This window comes from Myxine glutinosa, chromosome 10 (assembly GCF_964187855.1).
Source record: "Myxine glutinosa chromosome 10, kmMyxGlut1.1, whole genome shotgun sequence".
Lineage (NCBI taxonomy): Eukaryota > Metazoa > Chordata > Myxini > Myxiniformes > Myxinidae > Myxine > Myxine glutinosa.
The window spans coordinates 116,741,797-116,763,847 of record NC_136270.1 but is presented as its reverse complement, the minus strand read 5'-3'; the positions used below and the strand labels follow the sequence as shown (position 1 = coordinate 116,763,847).

Here is a 22,051-nt window from a genome sequence, read left to right as displayed (position 1 = left end):
TCAGACTCGGCAGCGGTTGCAAGAGTGAGATGTGCATGGAAGACGTTTCGGGAACTGAGTGGCATGCTGATGAGGAGGGGAGTGTCGTTGAAGCTGAAGGGAAAGGTGTATGCTGCATGTGTGAGAAGTGTTATTATTTATGGGAGCGAGACATGGGTAATGAACATAGAGCAGCAACGAAGGCTGGAAAGAGTGGAAATGCGAATGGTTCGGTGGATGTGCGGAGTATCGTTGAGAGAGATGAAGACAAATGATGAATTGCGAAAGATGATGGGAATAGAGCCTGTGATTGATGCTGTGAAGAGGAACAGGTTGAGATGGTTTGGTCATGTGTTGAGGAAGGATGAAAGTGACTGGTTGAGAAGAGTGATGGAAATGAATGTAGAAGGAAGTAGAGGACGGGGAAGACAGAGAAAGACTTGGCTAAAGATGGTGGAAGAAGAAATGCGGGCAAGGGGGTTAACAAGGAGAGATGCAGAAAATAGGGCAAAATGGAGAAGATTGTCATGGGGACCGCAAGGCTAACCCCCGCTCTAGCAGGGAAAATGGCCTTAAAATGCATGTTGTTGTTGTGTTGTTGTCCTTATCTTCCAAATCCAGATTTTAAAATACTGTTGATGTAATTCACCAAAAGTGCAGGTGGAGTCGCTGTTGTGCACGATAAAAAAATTTCCCTGGGAAATGTACTATTTAAATAAATAACAACTGTGATTACACCATCACGTAAATGCGCGAGTCCCACCGATGACGTCATTGGCTTCAGGTGACTGGGATGAGGAGCAATTGCGAGATGGGCCAATCAACTTTTTAACACATCTGAGCAATCACAGGGAGATTGAACAAATCGTAGCCAAAGTTTACAAGTGCATATGAAGGTGAGAGGATAGAAAAAAAATAAAAAAAATAAAGAGGTGATTGTAAAGCCAACGAAAGCATTTGCACAGCCCGTAGCCAAACCGGCACGGAAACGCCATTTGTCAAATTGCAGTCCGTTTGCTTGGAAAAGTGTAATCAAGTGGAGCGGTGCAGTTAGCTGCTCAGTCGAGTCAGATGCTGTCATTTGTGAAAACGTTTTGGACCAAAACCTTTATAATGGGGGTGGGGAGTGGGTAGGCCAGAGAGGCGGTGGGGGTGGAGAGGGGGGGGGGGGGGGGGGGTTAGAGGCTTTCTATTATGGGCTATCAATTTTTACTTTGCTCTTCCATAAGCCTTGCCCTTGTAAAGCCAAAATACAAGAAAAACAGAAACATCCGGTCAATAACGTGTGCACAGGTTTCAGTGATGCTGCCAATCTGCATTTTTCACAATTTTGAAGTCACAATTTTGAACAGATACCGAGCGGGTGGTAACTTTACCCAAGTGCTTAATCCCCAGCCGCCACCCCCTTCAATTAGCTTCGGCATCGCTGGGTTAGCACCTTTTCAACAGCAAAATGATAACCAATAGCACTAGAAATGTACACCTTTTTACAAGCACGACGAGTTCAACACGTGTGCAATGCGCTCCATCCATTCCAATCTGCTAGATGGAAAAGGCGTAACAACAGCACACATTATGACATCCAAAAAAATTTGAAATACAAAAAAAAAACATCTCAAGCCAAGTTACTTGTTTTACGCACACTTTTTGTTTCCTTATCAGCAAAACAATTTAAAAAAATACTTTCAAATCAGGAAATGCTTTTAAATTGCAATGCCGGCCTTACAACGGCTTACAGGGGATCGGAAGGGATATCCCTTTCTGCAAATAGTGGGTGCGGGGGAAGGGGGTTTAACTTTGAGGTCCTTTCTCCTGTGCTCCGAGAGAAAGGGTCTCAAGAATGATGTTGATTGAAGGCCATACCATAAACCCTACCCACCCGCCCCCTGTATGGCAGTCCAAGATAGCTCAAATGTAACATACAAGATCACACAACGCAGGAATGAAAAGGTCGGGCTTAAAAGGAATTTTCTGTGCAGTTTACTTATTGAGTTGTACAAATTCTGTATGACAATAACACAACGATGGAAGAAAGTTCACATTAACAAAGCTCGATTTACAAGCAAGGGCAGGACAGAAAAAAAGGAAATGTAGGCATGCAGGAAGGTGACATCTATTTATAACGTATACAACTATGGCGGAATCATGGACACCCGCAATCTCCTCCCCGGGTGTTGAATATGTTGCCCCTTCCTTTCCCTACCCCTCACTCTTATCTCCTCCCAAACCTATTCCCATCTCTCCGAACTCCCATATCTCTCCCTTTCCTTTATTTCTCTCTTACGGTCATCCCTCTTCGCTTTCTCTTCCTGATGGTTATTTCCCAGTTTCAGCCTCCTGCCATGCGGATAGAAATTTTTTGGCCCCACGCCCATAGCTGGTCATATCAAAAAACATCCTCACTCTGACATTAAAAAAAGTAATGGTGAGCATTAATGATACAGGCTATGAAGCCCCGTCGGTTTGATACAGGCCCGTCCACATGGCTATGGGCACAGGAGAAAGGGTCTAAAAGGTACCCCCCTCCCCAGGTCACTTTTCAGCCACCCCTTGTTCATATTCAGCAGAAACAGCACAAACTCACCCACGACCATAATGTTGAATTCGAAGCCTTGCTTCATGGCCTTTCGGCGCATCTGTTCGAGCACGGCATCGATGCCAACGTAGCCAAATGTATCTGTCCCGGCCTTCGCACTAAGCACGGTCCGAGGCCTGGAGTCCGGCACTGTGTCCGACATCTCAAAGCCTTGCCTTTCCTGAAAACCTGCATGGGACAAAGGAGTGTTCATTAAGCAAGACAAATGGAAGTCAATTTATTTATTTATTTACATAAGGAAGGTAGAAAGCCCACTCCCCAAGAAAACTATTTTCATGGCGAATGACAAAACTTTCTTGGTATTGATTACTAACTACTTAGGATTTAGTAACAAATAATAAAAAGAGTACTAAACATGAGAAATGTAACCACATTGCATAACTGTTGTAAATCCTGCCGAACGAATGATGATAAGATCGAACAAGCACGGCAGGAAGGGTCCATTTCAAGGTGGCTGGGGTAATGGAGCCAATTCAAAATAAACACCAAGAGAAACTCCATTGGATTCTCAAAATGTTGACAAGACAACAATGAGTGTTTGTTGAGATTTCAGGACATCAGTGGATGCCACGAACTCCTGATGGTGCAGAGGCCGCGGAGAGAAGCAATCGCATGTCGTGACGCGGTGACCGACTCCAATGCTGTGTTCTCTCGACTTTTATAACTAATCCAATCAATTGGATTCCATTTCGAAGCAACACGGATGTAAACCGTAGGATAATTATTGGGATGCTTGGGCGACACCCTCCTCCCCACTCCCCATCTCCTCCCAGTGAACACAGGAGGCCGAACGTCTGCACCAGAATAGTTTCATTGCAACACAGATAAACTGCAACAACAAACAATGGATGCAATTAAATTGAAAAATTAGCAAATGCTTCACTTTTTCATTTTAGAACACAGTGTACAAAGTCCTTAAGACACTGTACGAGTGTTCTACTTCTAAACAATGACATATAAGCAGGATATTCCATTCACTTAATCAGAAGGTTCTCTCACACACACACATGCGCACACACACACACACTTTTTGAAACTCGAGCCATGCTCGGATGTTTGGATTTAAAGGTTTTCCGAACCTGTGCAAGCAAACAGTAAAGCACCTTCGACTCGAGCACGAGTAGGAAAGAATAATATATAGAGAGTAATATATATAATAATTATAAGCCTAGAGAATGTTCGAGCCCGAGGATTCATTTTCACAAGTACGTCTGGCAATGTCAAGGTTCGCACCCACACACGAACAATGCAGGCCTTCACCATCTGATACAAAAAAGAATTCCAGAATGTTTTGTTTGATAAATTTGCATTTGTTGTCCCAGTTCAAACATCGGTCAGAAATATTCCTTGAATTCAATTGGGTGTAGTGGTCTTCCTGGTGCTCGTGATAATACGACGGGAGGATAATGCGAGGACACCAAACACTAAATCCCACTACACCCAAAACAAAACACCCGAACAAATACAACACACCCATCCCCTCCACACCCCCCAAACAAACAAGACATTACACTCTTATGTCCCCAATCCCCAACACTATCGATTAAAACAAAAAGGCCACAAACTGTTTTCTTTCAATAATAAAAAATTAAACAAACAAATCCAAAGTGTACAACTTTTCACTGACAGCTGGAAGATTCCAACCCAACTGAGCTTTCCTCGATAAACAACGAAATACTTTGAAGCAAAGCCAAAATAAGTTGAGAGACGAGCCCAACTTTTCGGTTTCGGTGAAGGAGCATAAACCAAAGTTCCTCCTCGTTCAATAAATCAAACTCTTCTTCTTTCTACAAGAGTCAACATGACGGTTGGATTCAAAAAGTCCATAAAACTATGTTCGAAATTTAAAAAAAAAAAAAAAATAGGTCCTTCTATGTTCAAGCATTACAGACCGACACACGAACGTCACATTCATCAAACAAAAACTATAAAAATTGGTCAGTTTACGACCTATCAGAAGAAAGAAAAAAGAAAACCTGTTAGAATCTGGACCTTTGTTTAAGCGTCTTTGGCAGAAGTTGAGAAATCAGCATACCTCCATGCAGCACCTGCGGAAACCATTTTGTGTCCAAATAGTGTCATTAGTAAGCTAGTCAGCAGTCTTCTTGAAATAGCCTTTCATTTCCAAAAGTTAAAGTTTGCTTTGTGGTGGCAAATTGATAGGAAAGGCGTCATCAAGGAACAAACAAACAAAAAAAGAGAGAGAAGTTGGAAATGGAAGGGGAACAAGCAGGGGTTGTTTGATGTAAATGCAAAAGGAAGCAATGCCAGGGAGGATTGCATTGAAAAATACTGTTGGTGGAGGTTATGACTGGTGGGTGTGCGATGCCCCACCAAAACTACTACTAACGCCACCATCTCCATGTAAACCCTCATCATGCCAAGACAGTCTTGGTTCCGATGGCAAGGCCACATTTCACCTTGTCTATACGTACAGGCCGAGTTGTGGAGAGATTTATGGCAACTCGAGCTCAAAATAATATTGTGGAAGGGCTGAATGAACCTTGGTCTTGAGACAAAAACTAAAGTCCCGGAGGCTCCTTTTGCCTCCATTTTTAAAGGGATGAGCTAAATAATTCACCAATATTTTTCTCAGCATATGAAGTGGAGAACAGGAGAGAATCATAAAAACACAAGGCATTGCCTCAAGTCAAACCCAAGGGTTGTCGTGACTCAAGGCAAAAATATCTCGCTCAGAATAATGCTGCAGATCAGGGCGTGGACGCACGTTGTTGGAGCAGATTTCTTTGTACTTTTGTCTGGTCTGATAGATTTCAAGAGCAAAAGCTGCCACGAGCAGCAGCGAGGAAGGAGAGGCAACGAGGAGTTGTAAAAGTACGTGACTGCACAAGTGCAAGTTTACACTCACTGGCACACCGCCAGTGCTGTTCTTGCCCTTTGAGTTTGGGTTAGACCCAGGCCACGATCATGGGGTAGTCAGAAAGTTTCTCATGTTATACTGGTTCCAACCAACCTTTCACACAGAACAATGCACTTCTTCATATACAACTGAAATTTCAATGTTCAGCAACAAACTTGGACGTTGGAGGGACATACGCAATACGCATGCACGCACATAAAAAGGCAAAGGTCGACAATTTGTCCATCTTCATCTAATGAGCAAATTAAATATCACCGAATGTACAAACGTAATGCAACCTTCAAAAAATAAAGTGTAGCAACGATTTGAAATCCCTTCAAAATTGCCCCAGTCTCCCAAATAAGTAAATAAATAATAAATAATAATAAAAACAAAGAGCACAGTCAGTATATGGCAATAATTTAAGGAAAACGTTGGATATTTCAAAAAAAGTTAAAGTTCGAATAAAGCCAACTCCACTCTTGGATTACTGACTTCCTCCATTCTCATAGCCAACGTGTGGCTCTCAACGGAACACTTTCTTCTCTCCCTGTCAAGGCTGGAATACCGCAAGGCAGTGGTCGAGGCCCCAACATATTCCTGGTCTTTCTGATCTCTCTGACTCTCTGGAAAATCCCATTTATCTCTTTGGTGATGACTCCACTCTCTGCCGTGACGTCCCTCATCCTTCAGACAGGCAGCAGCCTCTTCCCTCTCCAAAGACGTTGACAAAATCACAAACTGGTCAAACGTTTGGAACATATCTTTCAATCCTGAGTAATTACACACTCACACTCTAAGGAAAGTTCCACAAACCCTCCCATCGACATTCTCAACAACCGCCTCAAGGAGGTTCAGTCACTCAAACTCTTGTGCATCACTCTCAGCCACGATCTCTCTTGGAAAGCCACATTTCAAAGTTGGCCTCAAAAGCCAGATGCCGAATGGATGTCCTCCATTGTGCAAAGTCCTTCCTTGGTACACCTGAGATCCTATCCACATACAAGGTTTTCATCCGCAGCTTAATGGAGTACTGCTCCCTCCTCTGGGCTGGCTCCCCTGCCTCGCATCTTGCTCAGCTTGACGCTGTGGAAACCAAGGCCTTCAAGTTCATTGGAATCTCTCTCGATGAATCCCGAGTCTATGGGCCTATCACTTTGCCATTGCTGACAGGTCGGTGGTCCCTCAGTCTTCTTCAGCTTCATTTCTGGTCTTGCACCCTCTGCCTTCTCCATGCTTTATCTCCCCCAATCATCTGCAGGACACACGTGGTCCACCACCAGCAATCCCCTCCTAGTGAAACTGCCTAAATACAAAACCACTGCTCACCTCCACTCATTTATTCCTCTTTTTCCCCTGCCTGTGGAACCACGTTCCACACTCTTCAATATCATTCTTCTCTCTGGGTGTTCAAGACAGCTGCTCACCACCATCTCAAATCATCCCCCATCCACAACAATGATCCTTTTTACACACGTTAAACCTTCCCAACCCCTCCCAAAAGTTTGCCTTTAATATGTATCCATCCTGTCCAACCCTTGCGTTGTCCCATAACCATCTTTACCTGCATCCCTTGTTTGTCCTTCCCAGTCTACTTTCTTCTTCTGCCCTGCTGTTGCCATTTCCCCCTTCTCCTGCTGTTCCTTTTGTTATGTTGTGTCCCGATCTGTCCTGTGTCCTAGCTCTTCCATGAGCCACGAAACTGAAGTGCAATCACTCGAGAATGAGGAAGACAGGATGGCTCAGAAGTTGTGGACACCCATGAGAGCAGTGTCGGCTGAATTCGACTCCCAATGTGATAAACTGCCATCCTAGTAATTCACAGGTCGGGCATTGCATCAGCAAGCATTGCCCTAGAGGGAATGTTAAAGTGACTATCGCATATACAAGTGTTCGCTGTGACTTTAAGTAACCCATTGTAATTTTGGAAAAAAGAAAAAGAAAATAAAGTTGGCCAAGATATGCCAAATCCGAAATCCCAGCCATAATCTACAGCGGCACTGCATCTGTGAACAACTGTAGTTCCAGAAATGATGCAACCAGCAGACCAAATGTGAAGACAATTATACATTCGCTGGACCTACATCTACTACTTCTTTAATTCGTCCATTAATCCCACCTTCATGAGGGGATGGTCCAGAAGGACATTTGGCCCAAGTTTTCACAAAGTGGCTTGTCAGGCCTGATGCTCCGTTCGACCAGAGCCGATTTTGAGATGAATTTGCCATTTGTTCAGGGTGATGGTGTGACTCACTTCCTCTGTGAAAGACACCAAGGATCTTTAACATCCACTGAGTGGGCGGCCTGGGATCGACTTTGGGGATGATCACCGTTGGTGTTTTACCGGATTTCTTTTCATGTGAATTCCAATAAACAGCCACGTCAATGTCCGCACATTATGTTCAGGGTTGATCTCAATCCCACAGAAAGTCATCTTCTTCATTAAATCCTGGGTTTTGCATCAGCGACAGTGTTCAACATGAAAAGGAAGAATCAATAAAATGTACGATGACATTCACCTGTTCAATTGAAACATTCCCTGTTGCGCGCAAAGTGAGCTCATCATATTTTTTCACAATTTGTATTTCCTTTGTAACATTCCCTTGATAAACCGCAGACATTTTGAGAAAAAAAATATATATATATATTCTGAAAAGGTTCCTTTACCAAGAAGGCAATTCGACCATGTAGACTTTCTCTTTGTAAAATGGAAGAAGCAACATCTGGAGTGTCCACTGTCTGAACCAATTTCCCAAGTACGAACCACTTGATGGATTTAAAGTTACCAACATGGAGTTTCTCACGGTTTGCACAAAGTGCAAGCTGCAGACACGGGAGATAGATTACTGAGGACAATGCCGGCACACGCAGACTCGACTGGACGACGACGTACATCGCCAAGCAACCAACAGGACTGCCGAGGGCAGACGTGGATCGACTCTGGGGATGATCACCGTATCCTGAACCTGAACCTGAAAATCCTGAACAAAATATTCCACGGATAGTTTCAGACCTTCAAAAAAAAATGCACGCGTACTTGAAATATTGGCTTTACTACAGAACTAATTTGGTTATAAAGTTTGACATTTGAAAACATATCCTCGTGTGACGATCACAAAGACTTTTTATCATGGTTAACGAGCATGACATCTGGAAAAAGGTCAATCCTAAACTTCCTGCACCCCAAACCCCCATCACGTCTTGTGGCGTGCCACAGCTTCCCCCATCGTGCACAGCATCTGCAGATACATCTCATCAGCGCAGAACATCTAGTAGAACCAAAAAAAAACAAAAAAACTGGCACTTCCTTTTAAAAAGACAACAAAGAACCCAAAACAAGTTGCGAAGACAGAGCTCCTCTCGCCATGATAATTTTAAGGCCACAGTTGTTTTTTGGACTGGCTCACCGTAAACAGCAAGAAGACCGCGTTTGCCAAATGGCAGCTTCTTGCTGTTTAACTCGAACAAGATGGAGGAATTACCTTTCCAAACAAAATCAGTACAACACACAACAGGCCAATCAAAAGGCGTTTATTCCGAGGCAATCAGTGACAGGAAGAAATGGCTAAAGCGATGTACAAACACACTACACCACACTACTACTACCACTACTACATCAGATTTAAAACTGTGGTGGTGTTCAACTGCAGTAGTAGTGACAGTCTGAAGTGACAGACAGTGTTCAACTATACACAAGTACGAGTAGACCATACACACTACAACTCAACACTACTATGGATTTAAGGTTGTATTTAGTCAGCAACAGTTGATCAACAATACACTAAAACACTCGTAACTACTACACTACACCAGATTTACAGCTGTATTACTCAGCGGCAGAGTGCGCGCGCACACACACACACACACACACACACACACACACACACACACACACACACACACACACACACACACACACACACACACACACACACACACACACACACACACACACACACACACACACACACACACAAAATGCCCAAGATCAAGGACACTCCACCAATGGATTTAAAAAGATGGTGTGACTGAGCCAGATGGCCAAGTGTAGATTCTGAAAGACAGAAACAGAAAGTACTAGTCACTTGCTCTTGGGATGCAAAAAACTATTATCAGAACAACTTTACACACAACGGCACAACAAAGTATGCAAAGTGATTCATTGGCATATCTGCAAAAAATTAAACATCACAGTCCCAGAAAACTCATGGAAACACGAACCAAGGGCAATCATTGAAAATGAGGACGTCATGCTCATGTATGCCCTGACGATTCCATCGAGCGTGAACAAGGAAAACAAAGCATTGCGTCTGGACATTGTACTCAGGAACAAAAAGGAAAAGACAGCATTGCTGATTGTGATATCAGTACCCAGCGATTTCGGCCGAAACAATGCAGAAATCAAGAAAATGACTAAATACCAGGATCTCAAGAATGAGGTCAAGAGATCTGGGAAGCTGAAGAGCATCGAAATTGGACCAGTGATAATTGCAGCAACAGGAATGATGAAGAAGAACCTTAGAGGTTTAAAAAAAAACATCCCCAGTAATATTACCACAAATTAAATACAACTGGAGGCAATCTGGGGTTCAGTGATTATCCTGAAAAGAGCCCTTGGAGTAAAACTGAAAGAGTTGAACAGCTTGGTCCATGAACTGTGATCCCTTACCGAAGAGGCGATGGGTCCTTAACCCATATCCTGGATACTTTGGGTCCTGGGAGGACTCCGTTCCACCTCCTGAAACCCGCAAATGAAGATAACAACCAAAAATACACGAGACAAGTAAACACAATTTGTGGGATTTGAACCTGAGATCCCTGGATCATGAGCCTTGTACTCATTAGGGAACACTAAACAGGGCAACCGAACCCCGAACCCCTACCACCTCGACCAACGTCACCCCCATCCACCCTACTTCCAACACTGCCTCAATTGTTTTTTTATATCTACCGCCCGTGTGTTGCTTTTGCCAGAGAGATGGGAATCACCCCAGAGACAAATGCTTGTGAAAGGCAGGAAACTCCCCAGCAGGCAAGAAAGCCATACCCCAACCGAGCGTGAGTAATGCGAAATGAGCAAAGTCAGCAGGCAAGAGCTGCTGCCAAATAAGTATTATAAAATGACCACACACCCAACAGATAAGTAAAAATTAATAATGTAATTTCTAATTCCAGCCCAAAATGAATCGTTCCCGTTAGCCGACGATGGGTAAAGCCAGAAACGTCAGCACCTTAAGGTTTTCGGTTTTTACAAGATGGCGCCCATACCATGACGTCATAATTATCATTTAAAAAATAATACAGGAGGAATAATACCAAAAATTCTACCTTTGGAAAAAAAAGATTCCTGGGATTATTCCAGATATTCCTGGGGATTTGATTCCAAATATTCCTGATATTCCTCGGGTTTTGCGTCCGTTTGTTTGTCTGTTTGTCCTCACAGAATAAATATGATTTTCTCTGCAACTGTTGGTCCGATTGATAGGAAATTTTCACGATAGGTGCAGATAACAGCCACCTATCGTGAAAATTTCCTATCAATCGGACCAACAGTTGCAGAGAAAATCATATTTATTCTGTGAGGACAAACAGACAAACAAATGGACGCAAAACCCGAGGAATATCAGGAATATTTGGAATCAAATCCCCAGGAATATCTGGAATAATCCCAGGAATCTTTTTTTTCCAAAGGTAGAATTTTTTTCCCCAAGCTGGCCTCCAAAGCCAGTCGCCGACTGGGCATCCTCCGTCGTGCGAAGTCCTTTCTGGGCACACCTGAGCTCCTCACCACATGCAAAGCTTTCATCCGCAGCTCAATGGAATACTGTTCCCCCCTCCGGGCTGGTGCTCCTGCCTCTCACCTAGCTCGGCTTCACGCTGTTGAAACCAAAGCTTTCAAAATAATTGGAATCTCCCGCGATGAAGCCGATTCTGAGGGCCTTTCTCTCTTTCTCTCACCACAGGCAGTTTGGTGGTCTTTCTGTCTTCTACCGACTCCTCTCCGGCATTGCTCCCCCTGTTCTGTCTGTGCTCTGCCCCCAAATATTCCTGCAGGACGCACAAGATCTGCCTGCAACCCTCTTCTGGTGAAACTGCCAAAATCAAGACTCTCTGCTCACCTTCACTCCTTCATTCCTCTTTTCTCCCGCCTCTGGAACAAACTCCCTCAATATCTTCAATCCCATTCCTCCCTCCAGGTCTTTAAAACAGCTGTTCACCACCATCTCTTATCTTCCCCCATCCAAAACCTTGATCTTTTCTACCCCCGTTAAAACACCCCAAATCCACCTCTTTAAATCCCCAACTTCCTTCCTGAAATTCCTAGTAGTGTTAGTTTGCTTTATACCGTGTGCGCCTCCCTCCTCCCCCAGTCCTCCTCCTTCCACAGATCTACCGACGTCCCTGTTCTTTTCTGTTGTTGTGCTTGTGTGGTTCCCTCTCTCCCCCTCTTGTCTCCCACTCCCATCATTGCATGTTATACATGGCTGTGCATGTTTTCATGTTCAATGCATTAGCTTTTACAACGAGCCTCAATTCTTTATACAAAAAAATAAATAAATGCAATACCCTCTCCGCAGGCGAGGGTAATAATGGAATGCTTGGGGGACAAGGGGGAGGGGGGGGATTATAAACCCACAAAAACATGATGTTTGGTGCAACTTTGTCATGCGATCTTCACAAACAAATGTACAGTCAATAAAACCAAAACCTGGTGTGGGAGAGAAGATAACTTATCAACAACCATCCAGATATTTCACATCACCATAATCAATTGCAGGCCTCGCAAGTCAAAGGGGAAATGGGAAATAAAAGCATGGAGATAAATAAATTGCTTTGGAATAAAAATTATGGCAGCGAACCCAAAGAAAAAGAAAAATTCCAGGATCCCGTTGTCTACAACTACATGGTAGTTTTTCCGATGTGCTTCATGGCGCACCTATTTCCCCAAAATTGGAATAACATTTTTATTTGACAATTCCCAGCGATTTGGGTAGTTGTCAATGTTTGATGTAGACAAACGAGGGTGGAGCAAATATTCAAACAAATAGTTGATACGCTACACAAATGAGGGTGGAGCAGTAGTAAATTAGAAAAGTTATGTGATCTTAAGCAAATTAATTGTACGAAAATACTGCATGCCAATTCGATGTATGTATGTATGTATGTATGTATGTATGTATGTATGTATGTATGTATATGTTTATTAGTCCCCTACCGGTGTACACCGGAGGGGACTATAGGTTTGCACTCCGTCCCTCAGTCTGTCAGTCAGTCAGTCAGTCAGTCAGTCAGTCAGTCAGTCAGTCAGTCTGTCAGTCAGTCTGTCTGTCAGTCTGTCTGTCTGTCTGTCTGTCTGTCTGTCTGTCTGTCTGTCTGTCTGTCTGTCCATCATGCAAGGAACAGTTTTCCGGACATTTTTTCTAAACTCTTAATGCTAATGATTTCAAACTTGGCACATCGTTTCCTCATGATAAGTTACAGATCATGTTCGAATTTCACGACGTTTCGATCATTTTTGACAAAGGCAACCCACAACATTGACATTACATTACATTACAACATCACATCACAAGTTCATGAATGGTTGCACAGACCCCTACTTCTCACTAAAAGTGGAAACAGAATGTAAATTGGAGTTAAAACAAGGAATATTAACAGCTTTGACTTACCGCACGCACTCCAAATTATAGTCCGGAAAACTGTTGGGGAAATTACCAAAGTTCAAAGTGCCATAGGAATGAATGAATGATCGTTTTAAGGCCATTTTCCCCCGCTAGAGCGGGGGTTAGCCTTGCGGGCCTACTCCCCCTACCCCTACCCTACACTCATCCCCCCTACCCCCACTAAAATACTGCATGCCAATTCGATGTATGTATGTATGTATGTATGTATGTATGTATGTATGTATGTATGTATGTATTTATTAGTCCCCTACCGGGCTTGTGTGTGTGTGTGTGTGTATGTGTATGTGTATGTGTATGTGTATGTGTATGTCTATGTGTGTGTGTGTGTGTGTGTGTGTGTGTGTGTGTGTGTGTGTGTGTGTGTGTGTGTGTGTGTGTGTGTGTGTGTGTGTGTGTGTGTGTGTGTGTGTGTGGTGTGTGTGTGTCGGGGTTGTATCCAAGGGGGTTGTGTCAAAGCATGTCCAATGAAAGTGGGGTTGTATCAAAAGTGGGGTTGTATCAAAAGTGGGATTGTATCAAAAGTGGGGTTGTATCAAAAGTGGGGTTGTATCAAAAGTGGGGTTGTATCAAAAGTGGGGTTGTATCAAAAGTGGGGTTGTATCAAAAGTGGGGTTGTATCAAAAGTGGGTTGCCTTTTTGTTGCATTACATTATGTTACAACATCATTGACATGAAAGACATTTGACAAAGACAACATTGCCTCAAACAGGGAACCATGATTGTCATGGGGCCCGCAAGGCTAACCCCTGCTCTAGCGGGGAAAATGGCCTTAAAACGATCATTCATTCATTCCTATGGCACTTTGAACTTTGGTAGTTTCCCCAACAGTTTTCCAGATTATAATTTGGAGTGCGGTAAGTCAAAGCTGTTAATATTCCTTATTTTAACTCCAATTTACATTCTGTTTCCACTTTTAGTGAGAAGTAGGGGTCTGTGCAACCATTCATAAACTTTATTTGGTGCAAATTGGATAATTTTTAGCCGAGTTACCTCAGACCGTGTGTTGGTAATTATATAATTCACACATAGTGCAATACGTGCAGGCTATTTCACGGAGCGACCTTGCGGGCTTATTTTAACTCCGATTTACATTCTGTTTCCACTTTTAGTGAGAAGTAGGGGTCTGTGCAACCATTCATGAACTTTATTTGGTGCAAATAGGATAGTTTTTAGCCGAGTTACCTCAGACCGTGAGTTGGTAATTATATAATTCACACTGCCGATAGGGGACATGCATTTCAGCACAATACTCAGAATGCTTGTTTAATTAGTTATGTATGTGAATAACGGCTTGGCCGATCTCCACAAAATTTTACACATGTGCTTGGGGAGCCTGTGAGCTGGTCAGGCGCACAACACTAGCCCGTTGCCTCCTGAGGGTGAGGAGGGATAACACATTCAGGTCCTTTATACCATGATGCTGATTATTACAAAGGGAAAAGGGATGGGGAGAGGGTAACCAAATTTTTTATCAAGGTGCTGTACACATGGGATATTGTGCAAGATATTTCTCTGACATGCTAATTCACTTTTTGACAGGTAAAAAAAAAAATGGTTTGTTACCTCCACCACCCAAGGTGGATGGAGGTTATGTTTTCACCCTTGTCTGTTTGTCTGTGAACAAGATATCTCAAAAAGTTGTGGACGGATTTGGACGAAATTTGGCGGAGAGGTAGCCTATGTGACAAGAACGAAATGATTAGATTTTGGTGAATATCTGGATTCGGATCCGGCTAGTAGAATTTTTTAAAAGTGATTCTTCACCTTTGGGAGATCGGGCCAAAAACGATACATAGCAGGATAACTCAAAAAGTTGTGGACGGATTTGGACGAAACGTGGTGGACGGGTTTTGTCTGTGACAAGGACAAATATATTCAATTTTGGTGAAGGTCTGAATATGGATTCAGATGTGAGAATTAATGAATTTTGTAAGTGATTCTTCATCATTGAAAGATCGGGTGAAAACTGATATATAACATGATATTGAAAAAAGTTATGGAGGACTTATGACTAAACGAGGTGGATGAGTTGGTTAGGTGACAAGAACAAGCCGATCAGATTTTGGTTCAGGTCGAATCCAGATCCGGCCTATCAGTGGGATACAAAACATAAACTATTCAGCTTGGCGGAGGTGTGTGCTCTACCGAGAGCCGTTCTAGTTTATTTATTTATTACAAAAGATTAGACAGAGAAGCTGACTAGGACATGTATCATCAAAAGCACAATTTCGATATCTGAGGTTAATTGCCAAAAAAAACAAATTAGCTCCAAAAAAAGGTTGCGATGGCGATGCTGGCTGCAGATAAAACAAGAAAAGTTGGAAAAATCAATTTGTCATGACAGAAGAAGACAAGGTTTTCTATTCATGAAGTGAGGAAACATGTAGAAACCCAGTTAATAAAGGGCAAGTTGTGGTTGTGCAGGATCCGAAAAGCAATCACTTCATGCTGAAGTACAAATACGTGCGAATTGTCAGTTTCATTGGGGACAAAGTACTTGGGGAGGAGGATAGGGGGTGTGGAGGGATTGGGGGAGGGAATGAAATTCCAACTGTGATGTGTACATATGTAGATCCGTCTTGTTATGTGTATTCATATGTTAGAAACTTAAGAAAAAAAAAAGAAAAGGAGTTTGTTCCACCATCACGAACAGCAGCTCAAACCACTAATACGTCCACAAATGGATTTCGTTTCGGTCTGCAAGAACAACAGTTACATCATCCAAGGATTTGTGTAAGTGATGATTGAAAGAGGGCGGCATGCACATTTTAAGGTCAAAAGGTGAAGAGGTGAGAGTATGTTGCATCAGTGTGTTTCAATTTAAAGTAGGCCTACCTGTTAAAGCAGAAACATGTATTAGAGCAAAAAAAAACAACACAAGAAATACTTCCCACAAGAGAAGATGGCTTTTTGTTTTTTTTTATGGATGGTAAAATTGAATTATTGACACTGCAATTGGATGATGAAAAGAAAACAGTTTTGGAAATGCTTTAAAAAAAAAATCTGCCACAGCAGCAGTTTAACTGGCAAAAATTTGGGCCTCACCTGCTCTTCGCAAGTCGCCAAATTAAACAAACGGCTGTTTTTTTTTTAGTCTGCAACCGCAAACCCACTGTGTCAGAGTGGGTCTCCTGTCTGAAAAGGGCCGGCCAGTAGTGAGTAGCACTATACGTGGCATTCCACTCGATGATTCATCATGTCCACCGCACCGCTCCCCTCCTCCATCCCCTTTCCTTGTCCTGAGGCTACGTTTCAGGCGCAAAGGCGTGATATTAAAAACAAATAAATATTCAAGCATATCGTCCGAGAGCACAAGGGCGAGAACTCCCGTTTCCTGAAATAAGAGCAGGCGTGGACGGAATGCACAAACGTCCTGCAATTACCATAATAAGATGGCCATTGTACCAAGGTGATTCATAGACACGCTAAACGGCTGAAGTCATAAAGTTTTAGGAAAGGCATCCGTCTGAACTTTGTCCCTTTGTTTATACCATACTACAAGAAAAGACTCACCATGAGAATGTCACTAAAGTTACCCAAACTAAATTCAAATACAAATATAAACCGATCTTTAAGGATGTTTTAAGAAAATACACGTATTCTTCCAACAGTGAAGAAAATTAAACAGTTGAAGGTTAAACTAGAGAGTTCATAGAATACATTACCCCGCGCTGTCTTGAAAAACAAGGACATGGGATTGTGTCTACAAGCTGCAAATCTGATTGGTCGTGATGACGTAAAATGCTGTAATATTTTGTCGAAGTACTGCTAAACGGAAGGGTTTTGAAATTTCCAAAAAACCTTACATTACTTTTTGTGCCTGTTGTTTGTGTCCTCTGTTACATCCTTAAAAACAGTAAGTTTCCTGTTTGGAATGATTTTCAATTTTTTATTGATATATGTGGGAAAGTACATGCCCAGACCAGGAATCAAACCCAGGTCTTCTGGAAAACCAGACCAGTGCTCTGCCATCTGAGAAATCTGGACGACCCTGACTGAGCATGCAACTTTCCCACACATACCATTGCCACTCTCTTTCCGTCAATACTTCCGGGGAACTCGCTGCCAACCATAGGAGCACCAACGGCCTGAACACGAGAGGGTCTTCCTCCAATGGGGGACAAATCCATGTCCGCTATTACAAACACCACTGGTGTTGCATGCTCAGTCAGAGTCGCCCAGATAGCTCAGATGGCAAAGCACTGGTACGGTTCACCAGAGGACCTGGGTACGATTCCTGGTCTGGGTGTGTAATGTTCCCACATATGTCAATTATTTAATTATAATCCTGTTCATTTATTTAATTTTCAATTTGCTTGGCTGCCAGACGGAAAATAATAATTTTTATATATTTTATTTTTTGACGTCACGGACTATATAGTCCTAATCAAGGCCAGGCCTTAAATAAAATTTGTGCATTATCCCACTCTCCGCTCATGTGTGATTGTGCCAAATCCAGAGCCAAAGTACTGCTAAACGACAGGTTCGTTTTCCGAATCATGTTCAAAATAAAACATTCAATTGAAATCAAGTTCTTCCTCAATCATACACCGATGTTTGTGGAGACAGACAGTAGAAGTGAATCAATTGCTTAACCCTGCAACCCTGCAATTGAATCTACCCTTCCTCCCGTCCATGGTACACGGAATCTTGTGGTGAGGCTATTGCCCAGAAACAACTTGCTTTCATCTCCTGGAAAGCAAATCCAACGGAAGGAAATCTCATTTCCTTTCACAAAGCCCGAAACAAGTGTGTGTCCACCCTCAGGAGAGCCAGGAAACAATATCTCTCCGTTCTCAGGACCGAACTCTCTTATCTGTCTCCCTCTTCCAAATCCTGGTGGCGTCTGGTCAAATCTGTTTCTGGTGTTTGTTCCCCCTCCATCCCCTCCCTCACCTCAAATGGCCACACGGCTGACTCCGCACGTGAAAAAGCTGATTTCCTCAACTCTGTGTTTGCCTCTAAATCTTGTGTCCCAAACCCATCCCTCTCTGTGCCCACCGTACCCAGTCATACCCAGCTGCTCCTGCACTCTGTGTCCTTTCCTCCTGACAAGGTGGAAAAGTTTCTGTCAACCCTCGACTCTGATTCTGCAACTGGACCTGACGGCATCAGCCCACGGGTCCTAAAATCCTGTTCTTCCGCTCTTTCACTCCCTCTCTCTGTTCTCTTCACCCTCTCTTTTGCTTAAGGTCATCTTCCATCTGCTTGGAAATCTGCCAACATCACCGCTTTGCACAAAAAAGGTGCAAAAACAGATCCCAGCAACTACAGACCAATCAGCCTTCTCCCAATTATCAGCAAAGTCATGGAATCCATCATTGCTTCAGATATGAAATCTTTCCTCTTCTCCAATGGCTTGATCTCTGATCATCAATTTGGTTTCAGACCTGGACACTCCACTCTGGACATGCTGCTTCTGCTTTCTCAACAATGGATGGAGGTCCTCAATGCCAAACAGGAAATTAGAGCAGTCTCCCTTGACATATCACGTGCCTTCGATACGGTCTGGCACCCCGCTCTGCTCACCAAACTCTCCTCTTTTGGTATCCATGGAAATCTCCACGCATGGCTGGCGGACTTCCTCTCTAGTCATAGTCAACGTGTGGCCCTGAATGGGTTTCTCTCATCTCTTCTTCCTGTTCAGGCTGGAGTTCCCCAAGGCAGTGTTCTGGGCCCTGTGCTTTTTCTGGTCTTCATCAATGATCTCTCTGACTCTCTTGAAAATCCTCTCTATCTCTATGAAAATAGTCCACACTGGAAAATATATTTGAATCAACCTTAGATCCCTCATGATCTCATGAATAACAAAAACATAACAGGGTGAATGAATGAAAAAAAACAAACATTTTCAAAACAAAACTTCTAACACCCCACGACTGAGCTCGGAGGTGTGCTCGAAGGTCTGGGTACTATTGGCATTACACATAGACCAAAGAGCAGGGCCTGCTCCACCACCATAGCAGACACATTTATGGCCTCTTGGTCACACAAGGCTTTCATCTTGCCTTGTACTCTCACCCATCTCCAATAAGCTGCATTCCATGAACAAATGTACTCGCACATAATCGTTAATTGAGAATTTTCATCCACAACAGGAGGATTTGTCAGTGCCGAGCTCAGATGATTTTCTCATATTGCTGCAAAGACCAATTCTTGACATAGGCCTACAGATGCTGCCACAGTGTTTGCCAAAGTGTCAGTTCTCCGTCAAGGTTTGTGGGTTGTTTCATGTAGTTCTCTTAACTGTCTCATCCTAGATGAACGTCTGGTTTGCTGCTGAAGCACCCTACTTCACCTTGGAGGGCAAACCACTGATTAACAGCTACCGCTTCGCAAGATCAATGTCAAACTGGAGCAGACCTCTTTTCAGCACATCCTCAAATTAATTTAGGACAACATATTAGACACCTCCAAACTGTCTAGCCTGGGTTTGGATCTCGGCCCAGCTATACACCGTCATCATGGTGCGATTCAAAATGTGTGTGCCCTCCCACGGGTGGACGTTAGACAGGACGTGACATCTGCCTGCATTAGTTTGTGGGCGTTGAAGATCGGTGTCCTTCACGAGCTATCGCCGGCACCATAGCAAAATTCCAAATTTCTACCCTGACTGACTTTGTTGGGAAGGCAATGGCAAATGACCCAGCAAAAGCAGTCACCGTGTAATGAAGCTGCTTTAGCAGCACCAACATTCCTGAAGAAGAGTGTGGCACAACTCATGTTATCAATATACAACGTGAAGCAATGCTCACTCAAAAAAAAATCCTTGGAGATGCGGCCTTCTTCCATTCAGTCGACATGTCCTGCCTGTCGCAGGCATGGCTTTTTCAGGATGGTACGAAGCCTTGACGTCCAGAATGATTTTGTCACACATTTTATCACACCATATGACCAAGTAATACCCAGGATGTGACGCAAGCAACACAGATGGAAACTGATTCAACGTTTCCGGTGATAGCCGCAAGTTGACCAGGTTTCACGAACTTCCATTAACGTGCCGAGAAGGCGTAAACTCTGGTTTTGATTGTTCAAACTTCTTCCTCTTCGCATCCTGTCTTCATCGACCATCATTGCGGCTATCCGGATGCACACATCTGTGGAATTAGCAATGTCCATTCAAGGCCAAATTTATTGATTTTTTTTTTTTTTTTAACTTCAAGTAGCAACTCACCACCATAATTTCACACATGTACCCACAATCCTTCTTTACACTCACAAACCTTGTTGGCCATAATATTTGGTGTGGACCTGTTTTGTTTGGCTCTATCAAATCAGAAATATTAATTTAACCTCGTCAGTTTGATATGCTTTTCACAAACACAATTTAACTAAATAAATAAAGGTGCTCCAATGCAGACCTTTGAACTTCTTCACCAAAAATAAAATGGAAATGGTGATGCAACAACAATTAAATTAATCCAAATTCCTAAAAAAAAAAAAGTTGCGAAACGTCAATGAAAGAACGGAAGTTTTGAAATTTTAAAGTTTCAAAAGCTTGCATCGTAGGTCTTCTCATGTGGATATCTGTGTTCTTTCTGCCCCCAAGAGGCTCGCATCCATAACAAATGATAACGTTCCAGATTATTTAGTCACTGTTGCTATCTGTGACCTGCAGTTTGTGGCTCCTCGTGCGTTTGAGTCTGGAGTGTGTGTGGGCTCGTCCAGGCCATGTGCACCAGTTCCGCGGTATGTTCTGGGATTTTTCCATCGATATATGTGAGCAACTTAAGTCATCTCCATGCCCCTGCCCTGCGGTGTCCTCCGCATTACCATCTTTCACCTACCCACCCACATACACTAAAAAATAAATAAACTCTTACCCTTCAACCTGCTTCCTAATTCACCCTCAGTTTTTTTTTTAACGTCCATCCGAGGGATGGCCCATACACGTTGATGCCTCTCTCAAGCTGGTTACTTGGTCTGCTAGTTTTAGTTGGTGGATGTTGGTGGTGGTTCGTATCCAGCCTGTGGCTGCTTAGCTGCATCATTTTCTGGGGGCGCAGCTGTGCCGCTGATGCAATGCCCTCTTCACCTCCCCCCATTAGCAGTCAGCTGGTACTCATTTTACCCACCTCAGAAGGATGACAGGCTGAGTCAACCCACCTGGTGATAATTCAACGGCTGACAGGGGCTCAAACTCAGGACTAAGATCCTGAGCTCAAACCAAGATCTCAAGCCAGCCACCTTATCCCTTAAGCTTAAATTAACACCAGACTTTGGTGGATGTTATTTGGATCCCACGTTGTCTTTCAAGGAAGAGTCAGTGCGTTGTCGCTGACATCCTGAACAATTTCCAAGTTCCTAACCTGCAGGAGGCACTGTATCAGCTACACAGCCACACTCCCAGCAATGATGCAAACCACAGCTACATGCTGCCTACGAGATAAGAAGATTGACAAAAAAAAAAAACCTCTTCCTGCTCATTCCCTTCGACTTATTCATTCTCAAATTTTCAAATGGTACAGTTTTGTGCTATTCTCAGAAAAACATTGGTTTCAGGAGAATCAAAAGTGGTGCATCGCCTTCCTCCAGTTGCCTCTTCCTCAATGTTGCTCCTTCATAATATACCTTTGGATGTTCCAAGCTTGCTCCAAGATGCAAACCACAAGTACCACCATGATCCTAAAATTGCTATTCTCTGGATTTTCAGCATCTAATCTCTTCACCCAGCCTGTTAAACATGCATGTTTGCATTGCCGATCCAAATATTTTAAAATGGAACAATCTTTAAGGAAGCGTATACACATTGCTGCTAACACTCCCATACCCCACTTCAGTCGTCACACCCATTCCACTACAAATGGCCAAGCCCTCCACACACCCTAAACTCCCATTCTACCCCAACCCCTCCCTTGCTCGCTCATAGCACGGACCTCCATCATTAGAAAACAAGTTGTGCGCGCTCATCAGACAGAAATGTCCCCTTCA

The 22,051-nt window shown here is 43.3% G+C and overlaps 1 protein-coding gene across 2 annotated transcripts in view; it reads right to left on the bottom strand.

The window, feature by feature from the left end:
* LOC137433842 (septin-9) overlaps positions 1–22,051 on the bottom strand; it is a 58,837-nt gene that overhangs the window by 25,961 nt on the left and 10,825 nt on the right. For both annotated transcript variants that reach the window (XM_068126232.2, XM_078786029.1), the window contains exon 2: positions 2,564–2,743. In XM_068126232.2, the coding sequence (XP_067982333.2) occupies positions 2,564–2,717 (154 nt within the window). In that variant the 5' untranslated portion in view covers positions 2,718–2,743. The remainder of the gene's footprint in view (positions 1–2,563; positions 2,744–22,051) is intronic.